General features: G+C 43.1%; 1 protein-coding gene across 1 annotated transcript; it reads right to left on the bottom strand.

Annotated features, from left to right (window-relative positions):
* Window positions 1–2,099: 2,099 nt before the first annotated feature.
* LOC115540995 (zinc finger protein RFP-like) lies at window positions 2,100–3,963 on the bottom strand. The gene has a single exon (XM_030352699.1). It carries the CDS (start codon window positions 3,845–3,847, stop codon window positions 2,351–2,353), a length of 1,497 nt encoding a protein of 498 aa, XP_030208559.1. The 5' UTR covers window positions 3,848–3,963; the 3' UTR covers window positions 2,100–2,350.
* Between the last annotated feature and the right edge of the window lie 8,242 nt (window positions 3,964–12,205).

The raw sequence follows: 12,205 nt of genomic DNA, 5'->3' as shown, positions 1-12,205 counted from the left end.
ATAGTTAGGTTCTAAATAGCATTATACAGAGCAAGAGAGAGATGGAGAAAGAGAGAGAGAGTGAGAGAGAGAGAGAGAGAGAGAGAGAGAGAGAGAGAGAGAGAGAGAGAGAGAGAGAGAGAGAGAGAGAGAGAGAGAGAGAGAGAGGGAGAGAGGGATATAGGGAGGGAGGGAGAGAGAGAGTGCGGTGTATTCTTTTGAAGTGGTTCTATGCTAATTTATAGTGATTTTATCATACATGTTCACGCATAATGGTGTGTGGTAACCAGTTTAAAGTCCCAGTTCACCAAAAATGAAGTCGTTATAACTATTCATGAATTCAATGCTGGGGTTAACATGAAGTGTTCATCAAAGCTACATGAAGAGGGTCAAAGTCTGAACAGTGAAAATACATACCAAAGGTCCAAAGGCGGACCTCAGACCACCTTCCACAGGCCCCTCTCCTCGGGTCTCTCATGCAGTTGTTATTGCCCCCTGCTGGTTGGAGGATGTTATGTATTTTTCTTTCGTAAAGCTGGGTCACAAAGTCAAAATAATATGAAAACGAAATTAGAAATCTAATTATAAATATCTAAAGACTATCAATACTGTTAGATATTACAAATATTATGATGCATCCACTTTTGTTATTTAAATATTTATACAGTCAAAAATAACTTCCCACGTATTGATATCATTAACATATTAATATTGACGTTGACTTTTCAATCATTCCAAACTACAGCGGATAAGTATAGCTCTGAGGCCACTCAAACCTCAATTACATTTATGATTGTGTCTTCAGTAATTCAAACAATTACAAATCCCAGAGTAGCTTCAAGGTGTGCAGTAGCACACCTTGATAAAGGGTAAACGTTAACAACACATTAGGTAGACTAATGATTCCACACAATTGTGTTGAATGAAGGCCTTTCAAGCTTGGCGCACACCTAAATGTCAAGCAGGTCTCTGACTTCAGACATGAACATATGACACAGTCTTCTTGATGTTCAAACAGCAGCGAGGCGTGTGTGAGTGTGTGCAGCTCCAGCTGGGCAGCAGTTGATGTTGACGTCGGCATATGAGAGTGGGTTATACTCCTCAGACATTTACATATAACGCCACAGGGTGTGTCGCATTTCATACCGCTCATTATAATTCTCATACCCAAAGACAGTGGCATCTTAAAAGTAGGTACAACTTGAACAAAATTATGGAGTGGAACCCATAATTAAAGTAAGGGAGTATGGTTGCAAAGCTGAAACTTAAAGGAATTGACGGAAGGGCACCACCAGGAGTGGAGCCTGCGGCTTAATTTGACATCACTATTAAGCGCTTCAGCTGGCAATATTACTGGTCGATTGTTGTGAACCGTGTGTAAACACCATAATATTCAGATGGCTGATTCCACTGTTTTCACTTATCCGTTATCCCATACAGAGTCAGCCCATACAGCTTACTAGAGATCCCTGAGGCTCCAGGTGAGCCTTTCTTTTTGGCCTGCCGTTCAGAGAACATTTGATGAGGTTAACGGTTTGATGAGTTTCTCACTGCCATTACAGAACTCCTTTTTGCTAGTGAAAGGTCATTCCTCTAATATATCTCGCCTTTAAGTAGCGATATGTGCAAGGAGGGTCCCTGATTTTACTTAGTTTGGTTTTAATAAACCATGTAGGCCTGTATTATTACTTTATTGTTCATTTTATTAATGGATAGGTTAAAATTCCTGAATGGTTGGACATTTCAGCCATAGTGGACATTGCTAAATTCTCCCCCCTCCCGTTCAGACTCGCTCTCTCTCACTCTCTCTCTCTCAGTCCCTCACTATCTCACTCTCTCACACTTTCTCACTCTCTCTCTCTCTGCAGTCACTTCTTCCTCCCTTACATATTGTATTTGTTCCTTTTGGGGGACAATTATGCAGTCAGACAAAATGCCAATTTTACCACTGATAATGTTCGATTGAGTATGCACGCATTATGCAGTAGAGGATATATTCTCACCATGTCCATTCCTCTGATTATATATCTTTTCTCCTGAGAATGAACCTATTTCAATGAAAATGTAGTACATATTCTGAGGATAATGTTTTATTTAAATCTGTGTTCAAACATTTAATTGTGTTGCATTCATAGAAGCATTCCAGTAGAATAAAAGTAAAGACGTTTTGTCTTTGAAAAACATATTATCAATAAGTCCCACATAAACCCGACAACCTAATGATTACAACTGTTTAACTTTTTTTTCATTTAAAGCATTTAGCATAAATACATGCATTCAGGAGAAATACTTTTAACAACACAGTATGTGTAATCTAATAATTTATCACATACATCATGAACATAGCAGAGATTCTCTTCAGGAAAAAACATTAGCTGTTCACCTGAGAGATGATCATGGGGGCGGAGTTTCTACCACCATCATGTAAACACGGACAGAGCACAGGATAGATCGGCTCACTGAAGGTGAAGCCGGTACCGGAGTAGAGATGGACCCTGGCTCCCACATCATAGAAGGACACCAGGCCCTCATCGTAATCAACAAACACCCCCACCTTCTGGAGCTCAGCTCTCAGAGGGAGACAAACAACCGGCTTGGCATTGAATATCAACCTGTCCTTTTTGAAGTCGATAGTCCAGTAGCCGTGCTCAGGGAGCAACGTCGTGCCACCTTTTTTGTTACCCGACCCTCTGGCTATTCCTAAGCACCATGCGTTTTTGCCTGTAACCTGAACCTCAAAGTAGAACCTCCCCGAGAAGCTCTGCCTCGTGAGAACATTTAGATAGTGTGTGAATCTCTTAGGGTTGTCTCGGACTTCCTTGCGTACACCTCCATCGTGTACTTGTTTCCCATCCTCAGAGAGAACGAGCTTAGGATGAGCTGTTTCAGGATCCAGAGTCACATTGACTTCATACTGCTGGACCCTCTCCAGTTCAACAGCATCACACAGCCTCTTCAACTCCATGTTCAGTGGCTCCTCCAGTTGATCCAGGGATCTCCTCAGGGTCCCTACGAATTGTTGAGGACGGACCTCCACCTTGGTCCAGTCCCTGGTGTGTGGCGGTTTCTTCTGGGATCTGAAAGTCTGGAAGAAGTGGAGGTGGTCCTCGATGTGTGAGAGCTGACTCACCTCTGAGCTTCTGTTGTTCAGATCTCCTATTTCCTGCTCAAGCTCTTTGACGAGGCCTTCAGCCCGTCTCACTGTGGAGGCCAGTTTGTACTTCACTATTTGGTTGAAGTCATCCCGGTACTTTTCGATGTAGAGCATCAGAGAATGGAGGACCCGTGCGCCGTCAGCTATCTCCCTCTCTGCGTCTTCTTTGCTGAAATTAACAATGTCTTTGATTTCCCGAATCTTTCTCTGTCTCTCCTGGATCATCTGCTTAACCTCAGACTCCATTGTCTTCAGTTTGGCCATTTGCACGTCATACTCCTCCTTGAGAGGTGCGACAGGATGGTTCTTGTGGTCGCCCTCCGTGCAGAACTGACACACACATACCTGGTCGGTCTTGCAGTAGAGCTCCAGAAGTCGGTCGTGTTTCATACAGATCCTGTCTTGCAGACAGTGCATAGGGTTGACCAGCTGATGTCTCTTAAGGCCTGTGACTCTCTGATGTGGCTCAAGGTGGGTGTGGCAGTAAGAGATGAGGCATACCAGGCATGACTTCACGGCCATCAGCTGGGTCCCAGTACAGACATCACAGGGAACTTCTGATGGTTGAACACAGGGCTGCTCTTTTGCTTGTGCGCATGTTCTCATCTGAGCAGACAACTCTGTTAAAAGGTAATTGATCCGTAAATCAGGTCTTGTGCAGAAAAGCTTGTTACAAACAGGACATTTGAACTGGACTTGTTTCTCCCAGAACATTTCAATACATGTTCTGCAGAAGTTGTGACCACATGGTGTGGAAACTGGCCTGTAGAACACATCCAGACAGATGGAACATACAAAGTCTTCTTCAGGCCAGGAAATGTTAGCACATGCCATTCCTAGACACAGACGAGAAGGTATACGTATTAAGCAAGTACATAATTTTTTTAATTAAAAAAGGGAAAATAGGCTTTCATTTATCTAATTTCTGTGTTTTTTACTCACCTTATTGTCGTCACGCTATTTGTTAAAAATAACAGGTTCAAAAGAGACAAAGTGCTCCACACTTCTAGTAAACAAGAAATGTTTACTTTGGTGTCCGGAGCAGGAGGTCTTCTGCTCTCACTTGATATCGTCAGACCAATTCGCAAATGCATGTTAGTCTGGATCCTGTCGCTTTCCATGGGGAACTATCAATTGGCGCAGACCAAAAGTCCATCGGACGCAATTGGACGGACCTACAACCAATCACATCTACGAATCGTATGACACGTCGGCGGCAGTTATTTTGGTTGGGTATGACAATGACTCAACGCTGCTCCTTTAGGGTGCTCCTCATAATGTTAAATCTGCTCCCATCTTCAATAAATATTTGTGATTGGGGCGAAGCATAGGCCAGAGCAAATAAAACATGTGCCCACAGATTGGTCTGTTTCCCAGGCTACCTCTCTTATATTGAAAGATCGCATGTGGCTCCACCCTGACAACACAGCTGAGCTTCTTGTTCACCACGTTGATTGTGTGTACCTTCTGACTGTGTACTCTGTATGGTTTGATGCCCGCTCCCCTCCCTTTAAACCGACCTAGAGACGTAAGCGTGGTGGTGATTGAGTGGTTGAAAGCCTCAGGCTTTATTTGCCTGAGGCTTGTATTTGTCAGGACCAAGCCTTTCCTGATGCCAGGTTAGTATTAGTAGGGATGAATATCATTAAATATGATCTGAAACTTGCTTGTAAAACAAGGTTAATCTCCCAAAATAAAACAGATGCGTCATGTGACTCAGGGCAAGGCAGACTCACCCAAACACCAACTGTTGTATCTCTCTTCAGAACATGAAACAGAACCACTTATAAAAGCGACCCAAAACCGAACTGTCATCATATAGTTTTGACGGAGCAGAGCACAATGTTGAACCGCGGTATCGTTCCCTTGTGTTGACTCAAGACAAAACCTCCAAAGCAACATTGAGGTTGACTATTGAGGTTTGGTTATTCATCAAGCACAGTTATAACTGCAATAAACAACTGTACTTCCGAATATGGAATAAAATTGAGGCAGGAATCACAATCTATTGCACATGGAGTTGGACGAAATATAAGAAAGTTATGAAAAACTGGAGGTCAACCATAAACCTCCAGTTGTGTTTATGGATAACCATAAACATAATATTCAAGTTGTATAGCAGATGGCTTCGCTACACAAGCTGTTGAACAAAGCCCTTCCATTTCTGCCCCTATACCTTCACACAAAGTGTTGAGGTTTCTAGTGGCAACTTACTTTTGTAAATGAAAAATGTAATCCATAGCTGTTTTTTATTCAGTAGGCCAACTTGAAAATATACTTTTACATCATATATGCACTGCATGCGTGTGTGCGAACGTTGCGAATGTGCGTGTGTGCATTTGCGTGAGTGCACCCATGTGTGGGTGTTTTGGTTAGACCAAAACCATCCACTCCGTCTCAATGAGGACCTAAGTGGGCGCACAGAGCCTGGACCAGGGGCCGGCCATCTGGACGGCCTGGCTGGGCAGTGGGCTGTGGCCGGCCGGGCTGGTGGGCCTGGCTGGGGGGCCCAGCAGGGGCCGCTGACACAGGTCGGAGTGAAGTGCGTCAGGATGCACGGAGATGACCGTTAAAGCACTGTCTGTGCATCGGGACGTCGTGCTTGCGGGTGTTTTGCACGCTCGCTTTTGTATGCCGAAATATGGGACCGCCCATGGACCGTTGGAACATGAAATGTTGACAGTGTTTTTGAACAGTGTGAACTGATATGTTGAAATAGGGGATTTTAGGACACACGCGGGAAAAATACACAGCCATGATTTCTCCTCAGTGTAGCCTAGGCCGGGTTCAAGAATCTGTCCAGTTAGGAGAGCCATACAAAAATCAATAACTTGATATTTAAAATGAATCAACTCTGAAGAAGAGTTGATATCATTATAATTTAAAGGGATCCCCTTTCTGACATTTCATTATCTCTTTAGATTATCTTGCTAGAATGACAGCATGAACAAACACAATTCAGGAAATTGGAAAAATGTGTGTAATCTATTAGGACTGAGTTAATAGAAATGGCATATTTTCCCTGCTTGTCACATCAAAGCAGCTTGTAATATCAAAAGAACCCAGGGAAAGCATTCCCCTCATAACGTACAACAATAAGTCAAAGTTAGTTTGCGCTCAACAAATAAAACAAACAAAACAAATAAGAAGATCAGGATGTCATTCAAGGGAACAGAAGGATGGAAAAACATTCATAACCAAACCAGGGGTGTGGCTTTCAGCAGCAGGGGAGAACAATCAGAGGCCATTATCAGAGGATATTATGACCGCATCATAAAAAGTATGACGCAGGCAACGACGGCCATCCTTACAAGAATCTTTTATTGAACGTATATAATGTTAAGTTGGTTAGTTAATGGTGTTTGACATTGTGGCTGTAGCCCTGAGACCACGCAGCTTGCACGATGTTTGAATCCTTGTCGTTGCGAAATGTTGTCATCTGAGCTGTTATGTTAAGTGTTATTTTAACTGACGTGATCAGAAGATAATCAAGCTATATAAATAGCGCTGTTTGATGACATTCTTTTAGTAAGTTTTAGATAGTTATTCTACTTCTTTTGGACAGAATAGGCTGAAGTGTTTTTGTCCCCGAGTCTTAGAATCTATGAATGAGGCTGCCATGGGTTAGCATAATGCGGTTGTCCTGTTGGGAGAGGCCCTGCCATGACAGCTGTAAACGGAGCACCATCATCTGTTGTCTACTTTTCCTTCATCTATGTTTCCTGTGTTTGATGTTTTCAGGAGAGGGAGGGGCTTAACTGGATAGAGCTTCTTTGATGTGGTTTGTTGTGCACCAGAATCAGTTTGCTTGAGACATTTGAAAAATAAAACAAGCTGAATACAATTATCAAAGTTTTTACAGCTTTTTAAAACAATCAACAGCTTTTCACCTTTTTTTTTGTAGGACAAGGGCGGTAACAGTTAGAGCAATGGAATTAACTTTATAAATCTAATTACTGGGCTATTTAAATTCAAGCCACAAATTTGACTATTCAATATTGATTCCAAATGCTAACCTTTAATTATGTGTTTATTGGGTATTATAGGGGGCATCCGGAGTCTAGGTAATCTACTCTAGAGGGATTGTACGCAACATAACTCATGACCTTTCACCATAATGGTACAGGAGAGACTGTTAGCACAGTGGAAATATGGCATACACAAAAACATATAATGGAGCCATGGGGACAGAGCACAGCAGTTATATTAAAAGATCAGACCATAATTGAGTCATGGTAATATGGTTACACAGGCCTCTACATAATCCTACTGTAAATAATGCACATAATATCTAATAATAATTATAATTATAATTTCTTCAACAGTAGGACAGCATTGTATGCACATTTTAATCCTTTTTGAGTGCTTCTAGCCTTTCCTTTCACTTCGATCCGCAGGGTGGGAGGGAAATTAGCGAAACAAACTGGATTATCCATTGCTAGCTAGCTAGCATGCTATACGTTATCTCACCTCTTTCTGGCACAGCTTCTTGGGCTAATCTGATGCTCCCCTCCCATTGCACCTTCTGTCTCTCTCTACCTCTTTTCTTCTGTCTCTCTCTCACGCTCTAACTCTCTTTCTTTCACCCTCTCTGTCTCTCTCTCTTTGCCTCTCTCTCTCTCTCTCTCTCTCTCTCTCTCTATATATATATATATATATATATATATATATACCTCGCTCTCATTATTCAAAGGAAGCCCTCAACATATGACCTTTTCGTACTGAGACAGAAGCAGAAACAAACATGAATATTGAAACATTCACGTGTCCACTCTCATTCAGAGTCTCCGGCCAGTGAGCAGGTGGACAAGATAATGGTGCTGATTTTCCCGCCGGGCGCCATGCAAGGCAGAGTGGCTGCTGGGAGAGAAGAGGCGGCCCACCTCTGCTGTGAACGCTGTGTGTGTGTGTGTGCGTGTGTGTGTGTGTGTGTGTGTGTGTATGTGTTTGTGTCTGTATGTTGGTGAATAGGTGAATGTGTCTGCATGTGTGTGCGTGTGTGTGTGTGTGTGTGTGTGTGTGTGTGTGTGTGTGTGTGTGTGTGTGTGTGTGTGTGTGTGTGTGTGTGTGTGTGCATGTGTGTGTGCATGTGTTTGTGTATCTGTGTGTGTATTGATGTTTGGTAGTGTGTCTGTGTGTGTGTTTTGTGTATCTGTGTGTGTATTGATGCGTGGTAGTATGTGTGTGTACATGTGTTTGTGTATGTGTGTGTGTGGTATAGTGTGTGTATGTGTAAAGGATGAGACGAGATGATTGGCAGAGCGTAGACAGAGGAGTGTGTCTAATGGAGCAAATAAATGAGTGTAAAATAGGACACGATGTCAAGGACAGATAGAGAGAGGGAGAGAGAGAGAGAGAGAGAGAGAGAGAGAGAGAGAGAGAGAGAGAGAGAGAGAGAGAGAGAGAGAGAGAGAGAGAGAGAGATAGATGTGTTGCATTGAGGGCTGCCCTTCCTCAACCACTAACTCCTGAAGTTGCTATTATATATCTCCAACCCTCCATCCCCCCCCTCTCTCTCTCTCCTCCCTCCTCCCTCTCTCTCTCTCTCTCTCTCTCTCTCTCTCTCTCTCTCTCTCTCTCTCTCTCTCTCTCTCTCTCTCTCTCTCTCTCTCTCTCTCTCTCTCTCTCTCTCAAAAACATGCTTGCACACACAGATAGACACACAAACTACGCACACACACAAATCCACACACATAGACAAACACGTGTGCAAGCACACACACACACACAACGCGTGCTAAAATACCGGCATGAAGGGAGGAAAGCTATTAGGCCTGGGTAAATGTCAGGCGATCATTATGGCCCTGGTGTTATTGTGCTCTTGGCAGGACTCACCTCTGGTATTTGCCAGTGGACGCCGGTGGGTTCAGTGTAATGGTAATGTTCATGTTGATAAGACAACAGCTTGATGGGCAGGACCGGCTACAATAGTCTGGCCCTGAGGCACCTGGCGATAGGGGCACATCACAAAGAGGACTTAATGAAAGCCCGGAGCATTGTAGACGGGTGGCTGTGTTTGTGTCTGTGTGTATGTGTCCATGTGTGCGTGTGCAGGTGTGTGTGTGTGTGTGTGTGTGTGTGTGTGTGTGTGTGAGTGTGAGTGTGTGTGTGTGTGTGTGTGTGTGTCACTCATTTATTATGAGAGTATTGATGCACTGTCTTGCATTTTTGCCATTGACGCTTACAATTTTAAAAAAATTCAATTTCAAGTTAAGGTTAAATGGATCTGGATGGTGAGTTTTTCCTTATAAAAATGTCACCATGGACTGTTTGACAGGAGGTGGTCATCTGTGGAATTCAACATCTATTTCAGTGAGCTACAGTTGGATGTCATCACCCTAGATTGTCACTTCAGAACACACGCAGATGAACTATAGAACACCAGCAGACATGAAACTTCTGCAATGACATCGGCCATTGCTAAATTATTGTATTAATAAGAATGTCTGTTTTGAAAGTTTCCCTGTACTTAGGCAATGTTAGCCAAAATAACCAGTATTCTCACACAAAGAATGAGTGACTGCTACACGGACAGAAAACAACAAAAAAACCTCAATTTGTGTTTAATAAATTAAGTGAGATACGTTCTCTTTATGGCATTCATGAAGATGTAGCTGATGTCGTTTGTTTGTTTGTTTGTTGTCTGAAATTAGATGGAGAGGTCAGTAAGCCAAATTGATGAACCACAATGAGCTGGCTTATTGTTGTTGCCAATCTGTTGGCATCATCAAAGCAAAACCGCAAAGCCGCCCAGGCATCCGGTCTCCTGGATGGGGGGGGGGTTCGCTGCTCACACTGTGGAGGGACTGGGGGACAATGGGGGTTTGGGGATGGTTTTTGGGGATGGCATGGATCCCTGTTAGGAGTCCACTGTTTTTTGGGGTTCTATTTTTTCTTCTCTGGTTTTGCCCCAGCCACAATTTTGCACTGGGGTGTGGGGAGTGAGTGTTGTTGATAGATGGTTTAAGCAGCCTTACCTGGCCCGGAGTCAGCCTGGTTAGCTCCGGGGCTGGGAGAGGCGGCACACCTTGGGTGCATTTGGGATCATTAAGGCGCACAAAATGATGTCAGATATTTGCAACTCCTAAGGCGGGGGGGGGGCGCGAAAGGGGGCAATCATCAGTGAAAGTCCCTTTGGGTCTAGTGCTGTTAACTGATAAAACCAGGGGGAAACAAAGAGGTGATCCCCGGTCAAGTCCCAGCGGGCTACCTGACCTGCTTCAGGGCGGGAACTGTCTGACACATTCTCTCCGAGTCTGTGGCACAACTGCGGTGGCCTCTCAGGGGAAATCAGGCTCAGAGAATGATAATGCAGTGTTTCCCCTATGCATCCAGCAGCATTAAAGAGCAAACAATGCAGTCAATTATCATTTATTATAGTCTTTAGAATTTGAGAGGACATTCGCTTTCAAGCCTCCAGAAAGACCTAGGTCTCAAAGCAGTTGTCTCGAGCCTAGGTCAAGTCTCACAGCAGGTGAGTCCAACTCCAGTCTCAGAGCAGGGAGTCCAAGTCTAGTCTCACAGTAGGGCAGCGTTACTCATTGCGCGGCTCGCGAGCCGCATGCAAAAAGTCTCAAATCCCCAGATATGTACTCTACTGCTGGTGTTTAGCAGTGTGCGTGAGCCTGGCACAGAAAACCTTTTGATGGATATTCAAAGTTTCCTTGCATCCAATTTTTAAGGAATGGGGAGATGAGTCTGCCTCATGTTTCAGGAACTGCACAGCGGTTGTCGCAGTTTATTCTCAGAATCTTAGGTCAGCTTCTTAGGCCCACATAAAAAATTGACCTTGCAGTCTCACACATGAATGCCAGAATCTCTTTTCAAAAGTCCCCCTCTCTGGCTCCGAGAGTTAGCCTGGCAGAGGGATTTGACTGAGGACTGAGGAGCATTAGGCTGTGAATGAAAGGAACCACACTCAAAACAGTAGTTGAGTTGTTCAGTGCCTTTCATTGCTCGCACAAAACTGAAATTACTGAATTCTCCTCAGAATGTCTACTACTTGCCTCCAAAGCATACCGCCCTATCAGAAATAGTTGGTTAAATTGATTTATAACCTCGAAAAGCACTTGTCGATTTATGTTTTGCCTCGGACAAAGTATCTTGGTTCATTATTGCTCTGTTTTTGAGGAGAAAGAAAACTCAAAATTGCCGTAACTAGAAAATCTGAACAAAAGCCACCATGGGGATATTGAGCTGTGCTTCTCTTTGTAAGTTACCAATGACTTGATAGCGTTGTAGAAGTCCCTGGCCACCAGTTTCAATTTAGGTTAGTTTTAGTGTGGTTGGCCTCCAGTGTTAAAATGATTAGAATTATTTTCCATTCAATCTACAGATGCACACATAAAAATAGACTACATCCATAGCTGGATGTTATTGGGGCAGGATATTTTCAATAAGGAGTGACCTCTCACCTAGTTTACCAACGATACTAATCAAAATCCAGACCAATCGCAAATATTATTCCACTAGTCACGGTTCCACACCATTAACATAACATTCAAAGGGATGGATATCAAACATCCATCCATCATTTATAATTCGGTTATCAAGTTGTGCCTTAAGCATCAGAATATGCTGTTCCATGAAATCAATTGCAATCTCACCTAATTTCCATCATTCCATTACCTTATATTCCTTCACACTAATTTAGTGGATGGAGTCTATTTTCCCTCCTGGCTACGTAACCAAGCGGCTAATCAATTACTATAGTGTACTCACTATTTATACGTTTGTTTATAAACTGACTTTGCGATGAACATAAGTATGTTTTATGCATTTATGATTTTACCGTGGTGGATTAATCCTATTAAAATTATGTTTTTCTTTTTAATTGTATATCCTGTTAATCATTTTGAGATGACACGGCTGTCTTTAAAGACCCTTTTCACAGAGTCGTCATAGGACACACATAGCTGTCGCTCATAACACTAATTAAGGGACTGCTCCTTTCTTGTAGCAGGCCGCGGCTAGTATTATCTCCACTAGTTTAGTCTCCTACCTGCGCCTTGTTACATAAAAGTAGCAGACACATAATTGGTGTAGTGTTCAAACTGTCTTTTTTAAACAGTG

The sequence above is a fragment of the Gadus morhua genome, chromosome 3 (assembly GCF_902167405.1).
Source record: "Gadus morhua chromosome 3, gadMor3.0, whole genome shotgun sequence".
NCBI lineage: Eukaryota > Metazoa > Chordata > Actinopteri > Gadiformes > Gadidae > Gadus > Gadus morhua.
The sequence above is the reverse complement of the archived record's forward strand: the minus strand, read 5'-3'. Positions and strand labels throughout refer to the sequence as shown.

Bases quoted from the DNA above. Each gene is read 5' to 3' on its own strand.
- LOC115540995 (XM_030352699.1), bottom strand. From the start codon at position 3,847: ATGTTCTGGGAGAAACAAGTCCAGTTCAAATGTCCTGTTTGTAACAAG.